A 22,970-nucleotide genomic window follows, 5' to 3' on the forward strand; every position below is an offset into this window, starting at 1 on the left:
GCTAACTCTGAATTCTCTCAAGATGGGGGATTTTGAATTATTCCTGCATCCCAAGCACTCTCACAGGAGGCAATCCGTGTATTTAAAAACTGGATGAATGAAAGAATGGATCAGTGCCCAGATGAGGGGGCGCTGTGTGCATGGATGGATGGATGGATGGATGGGCGGGCTGTAACACTTCCAGGGGATGGGTGGCTGGACGGAAAGATTAATGAATAGAATAATGATGAGTGGGTGGATGAGTAGATGGACAGATTAATGAATAGAGTAATGATGAATCGATGGATGGCTTAATGAATAGGTAGGTAGGCAGACTGATGGGTGGATGGTTTGATTATACTAATGGATGTACCTAGGTTGTGTTTACTTAGTTAGGTTCCTAGGTGAGAGATTGGAGCACAGAGAGTGTTCGGTACACAGCTCCTGAGTGAAGGGGGTGGCAGACGGAACCAAGCTGCCGCCTGGCTGGGGAGGGTTTATCACCATTCAGGTCTTCCAGGAGGCGAGTCCCATTGCATTGGCTGAGAGTGTCCCAGGCCCCCTGCTGGTGGGCACGCGAAACAGCATCACCCAAATGGAGTTTATTTCCTTTCTTTATTTCCTTCCATAATTTACATCCTGCTCCCAGAGATTCTGAATATTGACTCATGGAACAGTGGTTCTCAAACCTTTGTACTCAGCGCTATCATTGGAGGACACCCTGTGACACCTGCAGCTTGCCCTCCTCAACCACAGGTTCTTGGTGTTACCTGGTTCCCAGAAGATTCTGAAACAAAAGCCACTCAGATAGCACTCGGAGGGTTCCCTGCTGGCAATCCAGAGCTGGAGGGTCTATCTCTGAATTCTCTTTTTAAAAAATATCTATTAGTTTTATTGCAAAGTCAGATATATAGAGAGGATGAGAGACAGAGAGGAAGATCTTCTGTCTGTTGATTCTCTCACCAAGCGGCCACAACAGCCAGAGCTGCACTGATCCAAAGCCAGGAGCCCAGGTCTCTCACATGGGTACAGTGTCTCAAGGCTTTGGACCATTCTCAACTGCTCTCCCAGGCCACAAGCAGGGAGCTGGATGGGAAGTGGAGCTACTGGGATTAGAACCGGTCCCCATATAGGATCCCCATGTGTTGAAGGCGAGGACTTTAACCACTAGGCTACTGCGCCGGGCCCTATCTCTGCATTCTTAAGCGATGTCTGGACCACATGGGAAAAGGGCAGAGTCCAAAAGGCAGTACCGAGGAACCAAGGTCCAACCACGTACCAGCAATTGCCACCTTGGTTTTCTTCTGTGTAAAACAGAAATAGCTACCTCCCATAGGAATGCTGGGAAAAAAATAAATGAGATAATACACAAAGGGAACATGACAGGCTCACAGCAAATGCCGAGCGAGTGAATGAGCTGCTACGTAACCCTTCTCCCCTTCCTTCCTGGATGGCAGACAGAGGCTGTGGATTTGATGTCTGCAGATTCTACCGCTTGCAGATTGAAAATAACAGAGAAAAGTTAGGTCTGCGCTCTGCCACACAGACCCCTTTCCTTGCCATCATTAGCAATGCAGCGTAATGAATATTTACGATGCTGTCATTAGTTCTCATACGTATTCTAGAGGTGATTTCAGATATTCAGGAGGATACATCCTGGTCATGTGCCAATACTGTGTTGTTTCACAGAAAGGACTCAAGAATACATGAATTATGGTGTCCACGGTGCTTGCCCAAGATAAAGTCAGTCCCCAAATCAGGGTCTGCTAGAATGCAATCCCTGTGGGTTGCCATATCTGGAAGATTCGGGCCCAGGCTCCCAACCAGCCCTGCTTGTGTGGTGCTTTCCAGCCCTTGTGGCTTCCCACTGTCTCAGCAACTGCATGATCCTATTTGAAGACACTCGTGAACCCTCTGCGTACTGGGCCGGGGCCCTCTAATCCCTGGGTCTGTGCTGTTTTGCAGGTGGCAGCCCTAAACCTTGACACTTGACCAGATGGAGGCCTGCCAACGTGTGCTCCCAGCAGATGGACACGCCGAACATGGTCCCCAGCCAGGAAAGAGGCCACGATCAAGGCCCTCAATGAAGTAATCCAGGTCGGACAGCCCCAAGCAGCTGAAGAAGGGCGAGACGTGAGCTGCGGTTGCTTCAGACCCTCTGAGTCCTCCTGCAGTCACTACTTGTTGAGGTTCTCTCCAAACGGAAGAACATGTAGGAAAATGGGGCCAACTTCTGGGGCCCCTGAGCCTCAGAACCCCATTGTTGACCCAAAGAAACTCATCTTGACTTTGGTAGGCTCCAGCCTCCAGCTACACCCCGGCCGTGCCATCCCGCTCTGGTCTTACCAGTCACCTTTGCAGAAGGAGTAAGACCAAGGATCTCTGGGGAATCCCATCTGGAAGAGAAACCTCACTCCTGAACCCCATGCCAAGCCCCCAGCGAGCCAGGCCGGAATGATCCCATTATGGCCAAACTCTGGTTCAAATTTCAGCGGTACTTCCGCCGGAAACCCTTGCGCTTCTTTACCTTCTTGGCGCTGTACCTGACAGCAGGAAGTCTCGTATTCCTTCATTCTGGTTTTGTGGGCCAGCCTGCTGTCTCCCAGAACCAAGCCAGCTCTGCTGTGGCAGGTCCAGCAGAGGATGCCGAGCTGCCCTTCCTGGGTGACCTGCACCTGGGCAGGGGCTTCCAGGACACAGGCGAAGCCTCCAGCATCGCCCGCAGGTACGGGCCCTGGTTCAAGGGCAAAGACGGGAGTGAGAGAACCAAGCCGAGCGACTACGGCGGAGCCTGGAGCCGTGCCCTCAAGGGCAGGGTCGCCCGTGAGAAGGAAGAGGAACGAGGTAAGGAGGGGTGAGGAACCCCACAAGGAAGGGACTGGTGGGAAGGGAATGGGCGGGCTGGGAAGCAACTGTCATGACGTTAGAGCTGTGGATGTCTACTAGGTCTCATGGTTATCCCCATTCCACAGAAGGATAAACTGCAACCCTGGAAAGTTAAGCAGCTTTCCTAAGATCGCACAGTTTGTCAACAAACAAGTTTTGGCTTGAACCTCAGCTCTGAGTTCAAAGCAGTCTTTTGAAGTTCTTGTTCAATGCAGATAACAAGCACCAACATTTATTGTGCACTTACTATCCCTTCTGTACTGTCCTAAGCCTTCCATTTGCTGAAGCTTCCCCTTCCACCTTCTTCTCCAGGGACCAAGCCGCACCTCACCCCAGCCATTCCCAACTCCAGATGGTTGTTAGAGAGCCCCGCCAGTCTCCGGGGTCTACACCTTAGTGCATGTTTAGAACGGTTTCCAGACTCCCCTTCCTGGTTACGTGCTTGGCCTGGTAACACTGCCACTCCCCCTCCCCATTTTCCTCATACTGTGCGTGAGTACGCCACGCCTGTTCCTGCAGATCTCAGTGTATTCAGCCCCTTGATCTGGGATGCTCCTCACCTAGATCTGTGCTTAGCTCCATCTCACGCTGTCCCCAAACATCCTAACTCAGGGGTTTCCACTTTCCAGTCGCAGCCCCATCCCCCAGTTTGGTTTACACCCAGCACTTGGTGCTTTGGCTTTGCCCCTTGTTTCTGAATGGTCATCGCCTATTCTGGGGTTAAGGTCCTTCCTATTCTTGATCACGCCCCTGTCACGTGAAACTGGAGACAACAGATCCACTCAGTGACACTTGGAAATGTGGGGTCTCCGGGAAGACAATATGCAACAACCCCAATCCATCCGTGATTGTGAGGATTCAGTGCAGTGAGCCCTCACCCTTCCCCTTAACCTTGTCCCCACCTCCCCCCCTCAGGTTCAGGTTCAACCAAACACTGACCTAAGATACTCAAGGGGAAAAAAAAAAAAGAAGCAATGCCTGGACTGAACATGCACAGACTCGTTTTCACGTCAGCAGAGTGTGTACACTGCGTTTGGTATCACCGGATGCAGGCCTGTGTGTAGGCTCAGTGTAGACATGGTGCCATTTTATAGCAAGGAGTCGAGTGTCCACAGACTTTGGTGCCTGCCAGCCCCCATGGGTACGGATGCTTACATTGCTCTTACTCATGATTTCCATTCTTCAGCAGCTACTGGCCACCGCCTGTCCTATTGATTTTTCCATGTCACCTGGATGAAAACGATGTCTAGGCAGTGCGTATCACATCTTGTAGCTCACGAGCGACCGCGAGTCAGTAGGCAATTGCTGTCATCACTGGGAACCAGTGTCTGTTGAATGATCATTATGAGCTACATCATGCTGCAAAGTGTTTCATTGCTGTATTTAAATATCATAGCTCCATGAATTGGAGGTTACTGTTGTACCATGTCACAGATGGTAAAACTGAGACCGAGAAATCATTCATTCTGTTGTATAGGCAGCTAGTAGAGGGACTGAATTTGGAATGGGGCCTGTTTAACTCCATAGGTTGAACTTTTTCGCATCATGCTAAATTCCACCCCCAGCACACACAGAGCCATCTTACATAGTTTCTAAAATTTATAAAATGCGAAGAGAGCAAGAAGATAAAACAGTGTAACACAAGCCCAGGGCTCTCAGCAGGCAGCCTTTGGAATCAGGCAGTGTTATTAAGAAAACACAAATCCAGCCTGTCCTTGATTAACTTATTCAGAGTTCAGCAAGGAAAGACGACATATTAGATTAACACTAATAAAAACGAGACGCTTCTCTGACCTGATGCTAAACACATTCAGTTTTCTCTGAATCCGGTGGTGAGGGCTCTGCTGGGGGCAGGGATGCAGGGCCTGAGCTGTGGAGCCAGGAAGGGAAGGGAGGGGAGGAGCTGCACCTGGGCTGGGCCTGGGCTGAGTTGAGCTTGTCTGGGCTGGGCTGGGCTGGGCTGGGCTGGGCTGGGCTGAGCTGGGCTGAACTGGGCTGGGCTGGGCTGGGCTGGGCTGAGTTGAGCTTGTCTGGGCTGAGCTTGTCTGGGCTGGGCTGGGCTGGGCTGGGCTGAGCTGGGCTGAACTGGGCTGGGCTGTGCCTGGGCTGGGCTGGGCCTGGGCTGGGCTGGGCTGGGCTGAGCTGGGCTGAACTGGGCTGGGCTGAACTGGGATGGGCTGGGATGGGCTGTGCCTGGGCTGGGCTGTGCCTGGGCTGGGCTGTGCCTGGGCTGTGCCTGGGCTGGGCTGGGCTGGAAATCTGGATTCTTGGATGTAGCAGGTATCTACAATGTGGAGTCACCTCACAGCCTGAGGGAGCCTATGTTTGCAGCAGCCACATCACTGGTTTGAATCCCAGGTCTGCAACCTGCCAGCTGTGCAGCCTCAGGCAGGTCACTCCACCTGTCTTAAGCCTCAGTTTCCTCCAATGAAGGGGGAAACTTAACTCTGAAGGTCGTTGGGATAATCAAATAAGATACACAGAAGGTATGCTCTCAACCTCATGTACTCCTCCTGACAATCCAGGGAGCTAGATGGTTGTTATTAACCACATCTCCTAAGGAGCAGACTCAGGCACAGGGAGCTTAAGGAACGTGCCCAAGATTAATCAGCCGAGGAGGAGGAGTAACTGAGTATTTGAGTCTTGTACTACTTGACTTCTCCTGCACAGAAGGAGCTTGCGATAGCCTGGCATACAGTAGGTGCTTAATAACATGCCACTGATGTTCATTACAGTGGTGGTGTTGCAGGCGCACACGAGGTCATATGATTTGCCCAGTGAAGGGCAGAGCCAGGAACCAAACCTGGTTTGATTCCAGTGCCTGTGCTGTTTCTGCCGGAGCAGGTCTGCACAAGCTACACACCTGAGCAGGAAGTCTCTCTCACTCCTTGCACAAGGAGATAAGGAAACCCAGACAGCGCCAGGGTCTCATCCCAAGGAGCCGCCCAGCAGGTGGGGACTCCCTGGTAGGAGAATCCTTCTCTTAATTTTTGTTTCATTTGTAAGGTAGAGACGACATAGAAAGGGAGAGGGAGAGGGATCTTTCATTTGAATATTCACTTCCCAAATGCCGGCAACAGCCAAGACAAAGCCAGTTCAAAGCCAGGAGCCAGATTCTCCCACGTGGGTGGGAAGGAGCCACGTACTCAGGCCATCCCCTGCTGTCTCTCCTGGCACAGCAGCAGGAAGCTTGATCAGGAGTGGAACCGCTGAGGTCTGAAGCTGCCACTCTGATGTGAGATGGGCGTGGGTGGGGGGATCCCAAGCAGTGACTTCACCGCCACTCCAGACACCTGCCTCGAATCCGTAATTGCTTGATCCTCCAGTCTGCGAGAGGCCCAGTGCTAAGCTCAGTGCATAGATGGAACTCCATCACAGTCAGCTTCGATGATACCCCTTGTCTTCGGCTCCTGGGGCTGTGATAACTGAATTCTCCAAGCTGATGGACTGAATGACAGGAATCTGCCCCTCACGGCGCTGGAGGTCAGAGGTCAAGCAGCTGCCAGGGCTGTGTTGAGGAAGGCTCCTTTCCAGGCTCCTGTGCTGCCTTCTGCTCCAGCCTCTGCTCTGTCTTCATGTGGCAGCCTCGATGCATCCCTTTCTGTAATCATCTTCTCACGAGGACGCCAGGAACATTGGATTGGGACCTGCTTTACTCCAGGTTGACTCAATAGCAGAATTCCGCCTGCAGAACCTCCATTCCTAAGGGAGGCAACCCAGTGATCCCCCTGTGGGCTTAGAATACCAGCATGTCTGTTTTTAGGAAAAGGGAAGACAAAATCTAACCCAGAACACCCCTTAGCAAAATATCTACTCCCTGCCCCACTTCAGAAGAGAGAACCATACCTTCAAAAACCTGAGTCATCTTCCAGAGCTTCTGCAGGGTCCTGTGGAGGGATTTGAACCCAGACTGGGTCAGAATGTGCAGTGGGAGGCCTTTCGCTGTGAATTGGTTCACAGACAACAGATAAGAGGCATACAAATGAGTTCGTGTTGAGCCACCCTCTCAGCAAATTGCCACAGATAACAACATTTCATCAGATTAATTGGAACAAAAGAAGAAGGCAAAGGGAAGTTGTGGGGAATAAAAAAAGGGAGAAACGCCACTTGGAGGGCTGTAGCAGTGGCTGCTGCCTGTGCTTGAGATGAATGGTCCAGCCCCGCCATGTGCCTTCTCAGCAGTCTTGGGACAGCACAGAGACAAGCCGATGGATGGTGGAACGTGGCCACTGATCCACCCTCCAATGGGCCTGCGATTTTGTTCCTATTCCACATACCTGAACTATTCCCCACAACAACCCTATCTGAAAGATTTCTACCACTGCACCACCATGGAAAGTATGGCCTGGGGACAGTGGCTAAAAGGGTTTGAGTGGCTGACAGGAACTACCATTGCTAATAATGAGCTGAACAGGGCCACAGATGCCCAGGGATGGTGGCCATGGATGATTGCACTAGTCACAGCCTGTACCACTGGTCAGTGGCCAAGGGGCCAGCTGTCCCTCCACCAGGAGGTCAAGGAAACAAGCTCAGGGTTCTGCTCATGACCCACAGAGCTCAGGCTGTCTGTCAGGCCCTGGTATGAAACACAGCAGGTGCTCCAAGGCCTTGACCAAGGGCTTGGCGGAGGATGAGGGGAGGAGATACACAGATCTAGAGTCAGACCCCAGCTCTCCCAGGAGACGCCCCCCCTTCAATGCCCGCTGTAGGTTCCACTTGCAGCAGGAAGGACATGTCTCAACGGGGTCGGCTCGTGCACATGAGAAGGACAGCTTTGGAAGAGGCAGGCCTGAGCTTGCATGTGTTCTGGAGTCTCACTGCTGGGTGGGCTCGGGCAGGTTACTAAACATCTCAGTCAGTGCCCCACTCATGGCAATGGAGAGAAATCCAGGCTGAAGCAGATTAAGATAAAGAAGAAGAGACACTGTACCATGTGTCCCAAACTACAGATTAGGGGCTCTGCCAGGCTGGGCTGTTTGAGCAAATGGTGTGTGACTGTCTCGAACCTTCTCTTCTCCTTAGCTTGTTGGTTTTCTCAGAAAGATTGATACTGATGCAGGGGTCATGGCTCTGGGCTTCCAGAATACTATCCTGACACCCAGCAGAGGCAGGTGTCCTTGGCCCAGCTTTAACCTATAAAGATCTGTGAGTGGGCCCTGTGTCTTCTCCTGGACCCAGTACCTGTGGTTGGTGGGCTGCATCCTCAGACTGGTTCTGTCATGGCCAGTGTGGCACCTGTGATCAGGAAAGAAAAGCTCTGATTTTAGAAGAGAAAGACAAGAGCATTTGGAAGGGATGCAGTACCCGAGGCCGTCCACTCCTTCGAAATGGACATGGAGCTGCACCTGCACATATGCCATCAGGTTCACCTTGGTATTCAACCCTCTATGGAACTGCTGAGCTGGAATCAGCCTGAAGTCCCTGCCAGCAGGCCCCATAAAGGCGTGAACAGCATCCACACCCTGCGTCATGGCGCTGGGATCCTGTCCGTGACCAGAAGGGCATCCTTAACTAGTGATGGGTCTCAGGTAGACCACTTCTCCTTTCTGGGCTTCTGATTAGTCACCTAAGGATACTGCCGCCAAGATCCTTCTTGTTAGTCAAGAAGCAGGTGGTTCAGAACACGGGCTCTGGGACCAGACTGCTTGGATCCCAGCTGCACAAGTACAAGCTGTTACCTTGAGCATACAACTCCACCTCTCTAGGCCTCCATGTTATCTTCTGTAAAGACAGGGAATCGTACTGTCAGAGGGTCATCATAAAGATTCAGAGTGAGTGGTGTGTAAAGCAATAGGCAGGTGTATGTATGGATAACACTTCTGGAACATATAAACCATCAACCGTTATCTTGCAGCGGAAGAGTTACTATTTACCCTAAAGAGCAGGAAAGTATTTATACTTTCAGAAATGAAATGTATGGTTTATAACTGGATGGTGGTTTTACATCGTTGAAATTCGTCCTTGGGCCCGGCTAAAGTCCTCGCCTTGAACACGCCGGGATCCCATATGGGTGCCGGTTCTAATCCCGACAGCTCCACTTCCCATCCAGCTCCCTGCTTGTATCCTGGGGAAGCAGTCGAGGATGGCCCAAAGCTTTGGAACCCTGCACTTGCGTGGGAGACCCGGAAGAGGTTCCTGATTCTCAGCTTCAGATTGGCGCAGCACCGGCCATTGCGGTCACTTGGGGAATGAATCATCAGACAGATCTTCCTCTCTGTCTCTCCTCCTCTCTGTATATCTAACTTTGTAATAAAAATAAATAAATCTTTAAAAAAAAGAAATTTGTGCTTGGGTTGGGAGCATTCACCCTGACCCTCAGCAGGGGCCGACGGTAAAGCTCACTACACAGGCCTGTCAACAGCCAGTTTCTTGTTCCTCTCTCCCGAGTTCTGTGCCTCTTGTGTGCAACACACTGCAACAGCAACACGGGGGCAGCCATTCTGCTTAGACCTACCTCGCTGGGATGCAGCCCCACTACAGGAAGACACAGGGCCCTAAGAGGCTCACTGGGTGGGATTCCTTAGGGAGGAAGGAACCCAGGAGGAATAAGGACCAGGACATTGAGACATCTGAAGTGCAGGTCACTTACCAAGGAGAAAGAAGTATTTGGAGGCTGCTTGTGAAAGTGGCGACTGTGGCACACGGCAAGCCCGCCAGAGCCCTCCTATTGTAGCCTCATCCTAGAGATTATGCAGGGCATGTTGCCTGTGGCCACAGAATGGCTTGGGCCTGGGTTCCCAGGTGCCCAGCTGCCAGTTGGGGAGCCCAGGGACTTGGCTGGGCTCTTGTCCCTAGAAGGGCCCCTCCTCCCTGGTTGGCATCCAATGTTCTGATTATAATCCAGACTGCCAAGATACCTGATGTTCCGTCTCTCTTGTACCTACTCAGTGGAAGGAATTGGTACCAAAAGATGGACAATGCCACACAGCCAAGGGCCTATGCACTGCCCTCCCTTAACCCTCTCAGCTCTTTCCCCAGCCACACCTGACTTTTCTGCTTTTTTTCTCCCAAAGCCAAGTATATCGGCTGCTACCTGGATGACACTCAGAGTCGGGCCCTACGAGGCGTGTCCTTTTTTGACTACAAAAAGATGACTGTCTTCCGTTGCCAGGACAACTGTGCTGAACGGTAGGCCCTCCATGTCTCAGACCCCTTCCCCTTCAGAGTCCTCATTGTGGCAGGGGGTATGTAGGGAAGTGAGTATATGGCCATAAGAAAGGGGTGACTGGAGGGTGTGTGTGTGTGTGTGTGTGTGAGACGCAAGGGCATGCATGCAAATGAGAAGGACTGTTCCAGAGTTGGCCCACCAGAGTGTTCACTTGTCCACGTGTGTCACATTGTGTCCAGGAGTGTGTTTCTGGTGTATACAAGGTCAGCTGGTTTTGTGTGTGTGTGTGTGTGTGTGTGTGTGTGTGTGTGTGTGTGTGTGTGTGTTGGGGGGGGAGCTTCATGCTGGCACATGTAGGACTTTAAATAACAGTGGCCGTGTGTTCAGGCATCTGGACGAATGTGTGTGCAAGGGCCCAGCACTGCGTGCGCAGGTGACTGGTCACATTGCCGGATATGCACCACTGCGCTGACATTGTGAAAGGGTGTGAGGCATTGCTCGCTGCTTGGTGTCACAGTTAGTGAGTGAGTGTGTGTGTGTGTGTAGGCAACTATAAGCTCAAATGAGGCTCCCACGGTGTCTGTGTGAAGGGAGGTTTGAGTATGGGGGCATCCAGTGGGATCTTGGCATAGGAACACTTGTTTTCTCCCACTTGGTCCTTTAACAATGTTGGCCAGTGTAAGATAGCTTTTTGGAAATTTAGAACTTGACTTTCCAAGTATGGGCAGATCCCCAAAGAGCTAGTGAGCAGGAACAAGGTTGAGCTGACCTGCCCTTCCATTGGTGCCCACATCCCTGGCAGCAGATAAGGAAACCAGGCCAATGGAGCCATACTGGTATGGGGGAGTCGTGAATGCGGAGGGAAGGATGCCCACTTGTGCCCTCTGCGGGCTAATGCCTAAGGAGCCCCCAAGGTTAAGGTGAACGTGTCAGGGACCTCTGAGGGCACAGGGGCTGAGCAGGGCTTGTCTGGGCCCTCCCTCTGTACCCCTTACCCACAACCCCAGAACCAGAGCCAGCACCACCCTTTCCATTGTTTGCAGACGGGTCCGCTGAGAGTCCTTTTAAGGGAAGGATTCCTCGACTGGGAAAAAATAACAGCAAGCCTTGCAGTGCCTGGATTTTTTTTTTTTTTTCACTTTAGGGGAAGGAATTTTTACTTGGCTGGGTCTGTTTACTCAGTCCTGCCATCTTCCAGAGGAGGATGAGAGCCCGGCAGTTCCCCTCACGGGGCCCGGAGGCATCATTCCTAGGCCAGATTTTTCAGAGAAAAGAGCTGGGCCCTGGAGGGACACAAGTCTCAAGTCTCCAGACAGGGAACAGCAGCATGGTGGGGCAGTGGGGGTGTTGGCTGGGAAACAGGATTTAGGGCAGTGACAAACGTGTGGTGGAAGTGTGAGCGGGTGTGAGCTCAGGCCTGGTGTGTCTGCGTGTCCCTGCCATTCCCTGCGTGTCCCTGACTCCATGGTCCACCCTAAGTTCCTTGTTGGTTCTCCTGCCTTCCCACCAGATCTAACACTTCTGCCTCTCTGACTGCTCTCTGTGCCCACCCTCCAGTTCTCCATGAAGTGTCTGCTGTGCCCCTTCTAGGATCCTCTCATCTCCTAGGGGTTTCCCGGTCTCCTGAGGACACCTGTCTCTACCTGAGTGGGTCTCCTGTCCCCTGAGATACTCCCCCCTTCCCTCTCCTCCCATCTTCCATCTCCCCACATTGCTTCTGTCCGTCCCTGGTCTCCCAGGCTGACGCCTCCTCCTCCCCCAGGGGTTACCTGTACGCGGGACTGGAGTTTGGCGCCGAGTGCTACTGCGGCCACAAGATCCAGGCGGCGAACGTGAGTGAGGCCGAATGTGACATGGAGTGCAAGGGCGAGCGGGGCAGCGTGTGCGGCGGTGCCAACCGCCTGTCCGTCTACCGGCTGCAGCTGGCCCAGGAGTCAGCCCGCAGGTGTACGTGAGTCAGCCCCGCCCCCTCCCTGCTGCTGCCCCTCCCTCAGCTGCAACGCTCACCCACCCTCCCAGCAAGCAGCCCCCCAGCCGACCCCCCTGCCCACAGGCCACCACAGCCTAGTCCCGGCCTCGCCTCCTACGCTGTTTTCCGCAAACTATAAACGCTGCCACGTGGCCTCCCTCTCCCTGCTTCCTCTTCCTTCTCCCCCTCTGCCAGGCTGTCAAGCTGGGCTGGAGTGTGAGCTTATCGCTGCTCATCTCCGCAGTGCACTCTGTCTGCCAGCACGAGCCTGGTGATATGTGACATCAGGGACATGAACAAGTACACACACCTTGATAGCACACGCGTCTCCATGGTGGCTGGTGACACAAGCGCTTTATTCACCCATTCCGATTTTACAGATGAGGAAACTTGCAGGCAGTGGAGAATTTAAACCAACTCCAGGGCCTTTCACGTGTTTTTTGTTTGTTTTGTTTTGTTTGCTTTTTGTTTGTTTTGTTTTTAGGATTTATTTTAGTTTAAAGATTTATTTTACTTATTTAAAATATTTATTTTACCTTTTTTAAAGATTTATTTTTTTATTATTATTTTTTTTATTGGAAAGGCAGATATACAGAGAGGAGAGACAGAGAGGAAGATCCTCCATCCGAAGATTCATTCCCCAAGTGAGCGCAACGGCCGATGCTATGCTGATCCAAAGCCAGGAGCCTTTTCCAGGTCTCCCACGCAGGTGCAGGGTCCCAAGGCTTTGGGCTGTCCTCGACTGCTTTCCCGGGCCACAAGCAGGGAGCTGGATGGGAAGCGGGGGATTAGAACCCGCGCCCATATGGGATCCCAGGCGTGCAAGGTGAAGACCTTAACCACTGCACCATCGTGCCGGGCCCATATTTATTTTATTTTAAAAATTTATTTTTATTGGAAAGTCACATACACAGAGAGGAGGAGAGACAGAAAGGAAGATCTTCTGTCTGCTGATTAACTCCCCAAGTGACGGCAATGGCCAGTGATGCACCAATCTGAAGTCAGGAGTCTGGAGCTTTTTCCGGGTCTCCCACACCGGTGCAGGGTCTGGGCTGTCCTCGACTGCTTTCCCAGACCACAGGCAGGGAGCTGGATGGGAAACAGGGCCACCGGGATTGGAGCCAGCACCCATATGGGATCTCAGTGCATGCAAGGCAAGGACACTTGTCGCTAGGCTACCGTGCCAGGCCAGGTGTCATGAATTTTTAACATGGTGACAGCTCTGTCATCCTCATAATCTATCTCTTTTGTCCCAGTGTTCATGTTACTTTAGTGGCGACCCTTGGACCATCCAAAGAGATGGTCTTAAAAGAGGAGGAGTTGCTTCTAAGAAGATGACCTTGTGTGTGAGACTAGTATAGATAACAAGGAGAGGGGTGTGTGTGTGTGTGTGTGTGTGTGTGTGTGTGTGTGTATAATCCAGACACTGCCAGGCTCTTCAAAGTTCAGGGTTAGGCTGGTTAGGTGATGCAAGCTGTGTCTTTCTTTCTTCCTTTTTCCTTATTTTCTTTCTTTCTCTCTCTCTCCCTCCCTCTCCCTTCTTTTCTCTCTCTCTTCCTCCTTCTCTCTCTCTTTCTCCCAGTCTCCCTCCTCTCAGCATGCATACATTGTTGTGATCACCTGGTATCCTAACGCTTTCCTGGACCATCAAAGCCAAATCGCACAAGCCTCAGTGCGCAGAGATCCCCAGGATCTGTTACAATAGGATGCGTTTTGTCCTTGTGACAGTTGGCAGGGGGAGCCTGGGCAGTTGCTATGGGCAGTTCCCTAGCCTGCCCGGGCACATTTGTATACTCCTCAGCTTCTTCCGAGTTATCCTGGGTACCGCCATCTGCAAACTGCCCTTTGTGTTGGTCCCCCAGAGGAGGAATGCATTCCTTCCTGCTGACAGTGGAGTTCACAGTTATCCAAGCCCGTCCTGGGCCTTCTTCATCATCACTGTACAAGGTCTGAAGTTGGGACACTTTGAGCTGCAGACTGTGTAAGAACATCCAACCTTGTTCACCTCAAGACTACTGTGGTTGGGTCTAGCATTGAAGCAGCTTGGGTAAAGAGACCGGTATGTCAGACTAGGTCTCTTAGTGGGCGACCAGTTGGCAACGTGGTGTACAGAGAGAGAGAGAATTGGGAGCACTTATAGGAGCCAGAGCACTCAATGAGCACCTGTGCGGACTGGGTGTGGAGAGGTGCAGACCCCTAAGATCTCATCATCTAGCCTGACCCCTGATTGTCCCCCCTCCCCATCCTGGCCTGATTCCCGACTCTAAGAGATTTGGAACTGCCAGTGTTTTTGTCCTGACTCAAGGACCCCTTAGCTTCCCATGCATATGCTTCATACATAAGCATCTATGCTTTCCATAAATACTGCATACCCAGATAAATCAGAAAGGGATACCCTCCATGTCAGCGGAGCACCACCCTCATGTCTGTTACACCAGGCAGGGAAATGAGCAAATGCTCCAGGAAACGGATCTGCAAGAAACCAGATTCCCTTTGTGGAGTCATTAGTTGGTATGAACACTGTGTCCTAATTGGGTTATCCTGAGCTGCGGCACTGGACTCTTAATGACTGGGAAGATCTGAGGAAGGAAGCTCATTATGTCCTGAGCTACCAGGCGGGGTGTGTGTGTGTGTGTGTGTTGGTGGAGGAGGAGGGCGTCCCCTTTGCCTGGGAGGTAGTGTATTGTTTCTGGGGTGCAGGGGATCTTCCTACTTGGGAGCCTGGAACATTGAAGGCTTTGGCAGAGGAACAGGGTGGGCAGACACCCTGCTCCTCTGCCTGGACTCACAGACACATGGACTTTTTGCCCTTCTTGCAAAATATTCAGGAAATGGATTTCCTTTTTGATGGGATCATTACATGTTGCATAGCTAAATGTGTCAGCATGTGAAGCTCTCCTCCCAGGGGAGTGACCTGCTGGTGATTAAAGAGCATAATGTTTTTATCAGACTTTGTAAGGAATTCCATTTGCCTGACGACCCCTTCAGGCTTTCAACTGTGGTACTGCTGCATTGGGAGTTCTGCGGGCTGGCCAGGGGGAGGGGGATGAAACCTGGGTGTCTGTCCATGGTGCTGACCGTGCTGTGGCAAACCTGTCCCTCCAAGGACTACAGGGTTTTCTTTCTTTTTTTTGTTTGCCCCCTACCCAACACCCGCTCACTTTGGCAAAGGCCTCCTGCAGTTTACACCATCCTGATTTTAAAAAACCAAACCAAAACAACAACAACAACAACAAAAACAGATCCCTGACTTCCAGTTCACAGCTTCCATGGTGGATGCTTGTATGGCTGTTAGTTCTGGCAGTTATCATTTTTTTTTTTACTGAATTTCTAGAAAGTCAGAAGGAGAATTCCATAGAATGTGTGTGCCTCCTGCTCAGACTCTGCTACAACAATTCCTCTGGAGTTAGGGAATGTGACATCTTGGGTGGGGCACATCTAGTTCCTTCTTTGCCAAGCCCTGAAGGCCCCTACCCTCTCCTTGATGGGGAAGTGTATCCAGGAGTCCTCACGTTCTAGTTCACACGGGCCCTGTGTAGGGCAAAGGCAGGGAGCAACAGAAACAGAACAGCAACAGAGACTTTTGTCCTGTACAAAGGCAAAGGAAAGTTGATTTTTCTCTTCTTCCACACCAAGCAAAATCTAGGAAGTCGGGGAAACCTGACCAGTGATGAAGGTTTTGGAATCAGGCAGGCCTTGTTCCTATCCCAGCTCTCTGCCCTGCCTGCTGCGTTGACTTGGGCCATACGTGAGTTCTCTGTGAGCCTAGGTTGAGCCCCAAAGGAAGGAGTCTCGACACAGCGCGTCTAGGCACAGTGTCTGTGGGTGACGGAGTAGCCATGAGGCCTCCCCTCTTCCTAAGCAAGACTTCCAAATTCACCATGAGAAACGCCCAATTCCAGCGATTTGAATTTCTAACAGCCTGCAGGAGCCTTTGGTCAGGTCTAAAAATAGCTGGTTTGAATTCCCCCTGGACAGTTAGGCCCTTTGTGCCATCCAATCTCTCTCTGATTATCAGTAGCTAGGTAGCTGTGAGCAGCTCGCAGCCCACTGTCATTCCTCCTCGCCAGCGTCTTTAACACTGTAGAGCCTGGCCTAATTACCCAGGGGGTGGTGGCCTCTTTCAAACCCTGGAGAACTCTTCCACGCCTGCCTCTAAGCTGATGCCTGGTGACACTTGCCTCATTTTTTTCCCCCCTGTGAAGCCCCAGAACAAAGAGCCAACAGGACTTCAGAGACACTCACAGCTGGTTCCGGGCTATTCGTCGTCTGCCCCCAGCCAAGGGAGGTGATGAATGGCTGCTCTTGCTAATAAAAGACCCAAGCTGCTGTGGTCGTGCACTGTCCCAGCGGGCCTGGCAGCAAGGAGCTGACACTGTCAGAATATGGGACATGGACTTTTGTAATCCTTGGGCTCCTACTGAGAGGACCCCAGAAGGCTCCCAGGAAATTCAGGTGGCTGTCATGTGGGGAGGGGTCTCCGAAACCCCCCAACCCACACACCATGTTAGAATCAGGCAGGCCTCCTGCAGAACTGCAGAGAGGTGCGGAACTGGAATGTGATGTCAAACAAGATTAAGGTCAAACCCCAGCTCTGCTCCCCACCAACTGTGTGGCCTGGAAAAGCAGTGACATCTTGCTCCGTCTCAGTGGCTCAGCCTCAACCCGGGATGATGGCATTGTCAAGTTCATAGGCGGTTGTAACATACGCAGCACGTGTGACTTGGAGTCCACCGCTGGTGTGGTTGGCTTTGTTGTGATTTAGTAAGGGCTGGTCATGCAGCAGCTGCCACTCAGGGTAACTGCTATTGCATGACCTCAGGCAAGGCCGGGCACTCAGAATAAGAGCTATGAAACACAGGGCTTTCCGGGTGAGTTCAGAATGCTTTCAAATATTTACACACAGAGAGAAGGGGAGACAGGGAAAGATCTTCCTTCTGCTGGTTCACTCCCCAAATAACCACAAAAGCTGGAGCTGTGCCAGACCAAAGCTGGGAGCCCAGAGTTTCTTCCAAGGTCTCCCACCTGAGTACAGTGCTCAAAGTATTTGGACAACCTTTTGCTACTTTCCCAGGCACACCAGCAGGGAGCTGAATTTGGAAGTAGAGCAGCCAGGGCTCAAACCAATGCCCGTATGGGATAGTGGCACTGCAGTTAGAAGGTTAGTGTGCTATGCCCCAGCACCAGCCCCCAGAAAACATTTTAAAATGTCTTTATTTGAAAGGTGTAAAAACAGAGAGATATTCTGTTTGTTGATTCTCTCTCTCTGTACCAACCAGGGCCAGGTCGTGCTGAATCCAAGACCCGGAACTACATCCAGGTCTCCCTTGTTGGTGACAAGGACCCGAGCTTCCAGGTCATGCTCTGTTCCTCCTAGCATGCGTGCTGGCAGGGTGCTGAGGTGGAAGCAAAGGAGCTGGGGCTTGAACCCTGCACTCCAGCACGTGATAGGCACCCTCAGGAGGCCACCTCCTCCCTGCACCATGTGCTCACTCCACACCAGGATGCTCTGAGTTCCCCTGGATGCAAAGGGGAGCCTTGGTTGGCTTGACAGGTGCCTCCAGAATGTACCAGTAGGGGAGTAACAAAAGACGAGGCCAGGGGCATCTCTGTCAAGAGCAGCTGGGGCTTCATCTTTCTGGAACCTAGAAGTTGGTGTAGAATGAGCTTCAGAAGTGTCTCGGCCGTGAGGCAGGAAGCTGCCAGATTTATTCTTCCGCTCTCACCAGTCATTGGCTGAGGATGACTCCTGAGAAGACGATGAACTCGTGGGTAGGTTTAGCCTGTCCCCCACAAGCCGTAAGGCACAGCGTCGGGGTCACTATCCTAGTGGGAGAGACTAACAGGATCTACTGCACAGGTTCTAACCACCCTTCACGCACCCAGCACCGGGAGACACTCATGGCACTGACAGAGCACTTACTGTTACGTGTGCCATTGTGTGAACATCCACCTAGCTGTGCTGGGTAGATGGAAAACCGGGGCTCTGTCAAGGACACACACCTAAGGGAGTTGCAGAGCCAGATCTGTGGAACTTACAGCCTGGGCACCACAGCTTTGTACAGACAGGAGGGCATCTTTCCTCTGCTGTAGAAATCCCCAATTCTGTGCACCGTAAGAGAGTGCCAGGAAGGCTGAGCAGCCCACTGGCCACGTAGCTTTCCTTTTCAGAGATAAGTGACCCCTGGTTCAGATGGGAGAAATGGAAAAAGCAGCAAGGTTTTTTTTAAAAAAATTATTTATAGTTGTTTATTTTGTTTATCTGAATGGCAGAGAGAAAAAGGGAAAAGGTTGACATGTGCTAACTTCCAAATGCTTGTGGAAGCTGGGGTCAGGCAAGGCTGCGGCCAGGAGCCAGGGACGCTGTCCAGGTCTCCCACACGAGTGGCAGGGACACAAGGACACGTGCTGCCTCCTGAGATGCATGCTGCGTTGGAGGAAGCTGGAGCTGCGAGCAGAGCTGGGACTTGAACTCTGAATGTAGGATATCAACATCCTGAGCCTCATCTCAACCACTGGGCCAAGTCCCCCTCCTTCCGCCCACCCCCAAGAAGCAGGAAGGTTAGCGTCTCAGCCACCAACGTGTGTGTGCTCAGTGTCCAGATCAGCAAGACGCCATGGGGAGCCACCTGCAGAGAAAGAGATCCCAGGGCATGGCTCTAAACCACTCCCCTCACCTGCTCACAAGTTTTCCAGCCTTTGCGCCACTACCCCGCCCCGGGTCCTCAGGAAGCCCTCTCTGATTTCTAATGGAAAACGGCAGGGAGCTGTGTTGAGGCGGTGGGCTAGGCCACCGCCTGCAGTGCTGGCGTCCCATCTGAGGGCCAGCTTCCATCCTGGCTGCTGCACTTCTGATGCAGCTTTCTGCTAATACAGCTGAGAAGGCAGGGGAATCAGGCATGAGCGCTAGGGCCCCTGCCACCCACATGGGAGCCCCAGCTGCGGTGCTGGGCTCCGGGCCTCAGCCCGGCTCCACTCCGTCTATTGTGGCCGTTTGGAGGAGTAGCTGGAGCAGGATTGTTCTCCATCTCTTCCTCTCTCTAACTCTGCTTTTCAGATAAAACTATACAAAAAAAATGCAATAACAAAAGATAGGATTTGGGATGTTTTCAGCATAAAGAAATGTTACATGTTTGAAGAACTAAATATAGTTATCTTTGGATAAAGTATCATTTATATGTGTCCTGAAAGATCACATAGCATTCCCTATGTATGTCCGATTTTATGTCTGTGAAATTAAAAAAAAATTTTTTTTGTTAATTAAAAGAAAGGTAAAAAGCAGGCCAGGCCAGATTGTAGGAAAATCTTCTCTCTGGAAGATTCACTGCTCCTGGCATTGACTTCCCAAACTGTCAGGCTCTTCCCCAGCCCACCCCCAGCACACCGTGTGTCTGAGGACAGGCGGCAGGCTTGTCCCATCTGCCTGCAGCCCTCCAAGGCCTCTGCAAACCGTGCCTTGTTTGATATTCAGGACATTCAGGGGAGCCCTGGTCTCTAAGCTGGGAGAGTCAGGCGCTCATTAGCAGACACTTAAATGTCAAAGGGAGACCAATCTGTGGAGCTCAGCCTACAAAATCTCCCTCCTTCCCCACCCTTGCCGCATGGCCACCTGATGCCCAGGCAGGCTGCAGGAAGTCCTGTGTGCAGAGACCTGCCAGGGTCCAGGCTCCCCCTGCCCTCCCCTCTCCTTTTCATTCTGTGGACAGCTAGCAAGGAGACAGACCCTTGATGGCCCCTCACTGAGAGCCCACAGCATACAAGGCTTGTTCCTGTCCTTCTCTGACTATCCATGCCCTCACTGTGCTGACATTCGTGTCTCCCCACCATTAGTCGTCATTTTTGAGCCTGCCAGGCCGGGGAAGAACGGTGACCCTCTGGTGCGTCCCCAGGAGGATGAGTTGTGCTGAGGTGCTGGGTCAGGGCTGGGTCTCTGGAGGTACACATGAAAGTGGCCCTTCCAGAAGCCTGAGCCCAGAGCCGGGTACGCAACTGGGGCACAGGCGAGAGGGTAGAGCCAGTGTGACCAGGGAAATCCGGGTGCAAAGCCCAAGAGCTTATGGGATCCTGAGAGATACCCTGGTGTCTTCAGTAGCTCAAAGTCGTGTCTGCAAGAGGAGGTAAGGGTGGCCCCTCACAGCAGGAGACCCCACAGGCCACTGTGAGCACCCTTAGGCTCTCACACGGCCACCGTCAGAGGCCCACATGCCAGCACAGGCACTCATACAGGAGACCCTCTGGGCACCAGGTACAGGGGTGCTCTTGGCACCCCAGGGAGAGGCTTCGTCTGCACGGCTTCAGTGTAGACTCCCATCCCTCCTGTGACTCACTCCTTCTCTTCATATGGTGCATTTCCACTCAGGTTGAAGAAATAAACATTTTGTTCCCGATTAGGTGCTGGATGTTCAGGGGATTGTTGGGAAATGCCAAAGCCCTGGTGTCACTGAGCCAGTTGGGAGGGAGCTTAGCTGATGTTCAACCTGGCCCTCTGCCAGGAGAGCGGAGTCCTCCTTTCAGCTAGCTGGTTGCTAGGCAATCCCCAGCACCCTGGGGTGACTGTCTGCATGCGCGCACACCCTGGTGAGACTCACCTCTGAGAGGCCTGCTGTGCAGCCACACAGTCACATACAGACACAGTCAGACACCACAGGCAGACATGCACCTGCCCCAGAGTCCTCTGTGCCCCGCCAGCGACCTGGCCCACAGAATCTCCGTGGCTCTGTCCGAGTTTGTGTGCACAGTCTGCGATGTGACCCCATAAGCACACACTGTCACTCGGCCTGACACGCACATCCAGCGTCATACCCTACACTCTCGGTGCACAGCTGCCCTCTGGTCAGCCCCTCCTGCCTCACCATTGCGCAGTGGAGACACACATCCCCACGTGTGCCCAACCCTTCACCTCCCCTTTTGACTTGACTTTGATTTCTGCTTAGTCCTGTATGGGGACTCCAAGACTCCCCTGAGCCAGCCCCAAAGGGTCCTCCCTTGGCTCCAGCCCTCCACGTCGCTGCCCGTGATGAGTCCAGGGGATCTTGGGACAGTACGTGTGGCAGAGTCTCCGGAGACTCAGGGTCAAGCTCCGTACCTCTAGGGGATGTTTACAGAGAGTCCGACCTTGGTGTCCAGGGCCCTGGGAGTGACAGCCCTGAATTCCTGAATGAACTGTGTAGCCTAGAGCAGGATGGGTGCTGAGGGCAGGGGGAGGAAGGACAATGACACAGTCCAGCCCCTGCCTTGTAGAGACTGCTGGAGCAGGTGCACAGACTTGGAGTTCAGACACTGCTGGGCTGGTTCTATCCTGCCTCCCCCACACGGCCCCCTGGCGCCAAGCCTCTCTTAACCCTTCTGTTTACTAGGGAGAGTGGGATGTTCCTGGTGGGGACCAGGGGAGTTCCATTAACTAAGATGCATTAAGCACACAGGATGCCTGGCACATGGAGAGAACTTGACCATATCATCAACAAAGATCTTGGATTTAGGATGGATTTAGATCCTGGGTCTCGCCTGGGAGGTGACCTGTGTCACCTTACCTGGTGGGCTTCAGCTCTCCAGACCTCGAGTTTCCTCACCTGTAAACATGGGTGACTCCCCAGCCCAGCTCCTGGCAGTTAGCCTGGGATCAACACAGGCAACACCAACACGTTAACATAAGCATCTGTTCCTGGTAACAGGATTAGTGTGGTAATTATTGGGAAGAAGCCCAGTCTTGGGAGACTGAAAAAGCTGGCTTTGATCTTACTCTGCCATGTGATGGCTCTGTGACCCTGGAAACCAGCAGGCCTCCTTGAGCCTCAGTTTTCTCATCTATAAATGGAGCTAGCCACAGCACCTACCATACCTGACTCCTAGAAAGACTAAGATGGGTTCCCACGTGCCTAGCATGGGGTCTGGCATTGACCTCGGCAGGGGTCCAGTGAACACTAGTGGAATCCAAAGACGGGAGACAAGCACCATTGTTTCTCAGAATGAGGCCAACATGTCAGTGCCCCAGGACCTGAGTTAGCATCAGCACAACTTTCTCGTGGAGCAAAAGGTTCACCTGCCTCTTGGCTGTAAACCATTGGCCCTGACACCCCTTCCCACCACCCCCGCCCTCACTTACCCAGCGTAATCTCTTAGCATCATTAATTCTTCCTCTGTACCACCTTACAGGGCTTCCTCCGAGTACCCCAGGCCACAGAATAGAAGGCTGTCCAGTGTTTCTCTGGAGGATGGTTTTCCTCTGCGGACTGGGCCAGTGAGGCCTCAGCTGTGGGAGCCTTCCAGTGGGGCCTCCTCCCTCCTTGGATGCTCTCTGGAGAACAGGCTTGAGTGTCACTGCATGGCCTGACCTCTGTTCCCACTGCACGTGAGGAAGGGAGTGGACTAAGCCCTAGATGGACCTCCTGCCATGAGTCAGCAGCAGTCACCATTGGCACCTCTCATCCAGGTTTGACTCCTGCTAGGTCTGACCGCTCCTTCTCCCTCTGGCTCCTCAGATGGAAGCGCTGTGTTCCGAGGCTGCTTCCGCAGACCCGATAACCTCTCCCTGGCCCTGCCTGTGACGGCCGCCATGCCGAACATGTCCGTGGACAAGTGCGTGGATCTCTGCACAGAGAAGGTGAGGGGCAGGTTTTGCTCGCGGGGAGCTGGGTTGGGGGACGGTGTGGAACAGCAGAAGGAACGGGACGCCCAGTTGGGGAAGTGACAGGATGGTTACTGATGATGATTTGTGATGGGGAGAGGGATGTGACAGTTGCTGCCTATGGATCCAGGAGGGATGAGGTCGCAGGGCTTCCCTGCCTTCGCGGAAGCGTCTTCTCTGACAGCAGGGAAAGCTCCAGAAGGAAGGTGGCATTTGAACTAGACCTGGAAGATTGCCAGCTACAGGCAAGGACAGTCTCACCTCAAGCCAGAGTGAGCTCCCCAGCCCTGCAGGTGTGCAAGCAGAGGTAGGGCCGGGACAATGCCCAGGCCCTGGATAGCACTGCAGTCGAGTGATTCACAAAGCCCTCTCTGAGCCTCACATCCTTATCAGCTGACTGTCCA

At 52.6% G+C, this 22,970-nt stretch overlaps 1 protein-coding gene across 2 annotated transcripts in view; it reads left to right on the forward strand.

Moving 5' to 3' along the window:
* The first annotated feature begins 2,444 nt into the window (after window positions 1–2,444).
* The window catches only part of WSCD2 (WSC domain containing 2), a 37,856-nt gene continuing 17,330 nt past the window's right edge, over window positions 2,445–22,970 (forward strand). Inside the window, exons 1-4 of one of the 2 annotated variants that reach the window (XM_041003873.1) lie at window positions 2,445–2,831; window positions 9,875–9,993; window positions 11,736–11,920; window positions 22,421–22,542. In XM_041003873.1, coding sequence (XP_040859807.1) covers window positions 2,445–2,831; window positions 9,875–9,993; window positions 11,736–11,920; window positions 22,421–22,542 — 813 coding nt within the window. The remainder of the gene's footprint in view (window positions 2,832–9,874; window positions 9,994–11,735; window positions 11,921–22,420; window positions 22,543–22,970) is intronic. The other variant, XM_041003874.1, reaches the window with a different exon arrangement.

This window comes from Ochotona curzoniae, unplaced genomic scaffold, assembly GCF_017591425.1.
Source record: "Ochotona curzoniae isolate NIBS_2020 unplaced genomic scaffold, NIBS_Ocur_1.0 scaffold_274, whole genome shotgun sequence".
NCBI classification, from domain to species: Eukaryota; Metazoa; Chordata; class Mammalia; order Lagomorpha; family Ochotonidae; genus Ochotona; species Ochotona curzoniae.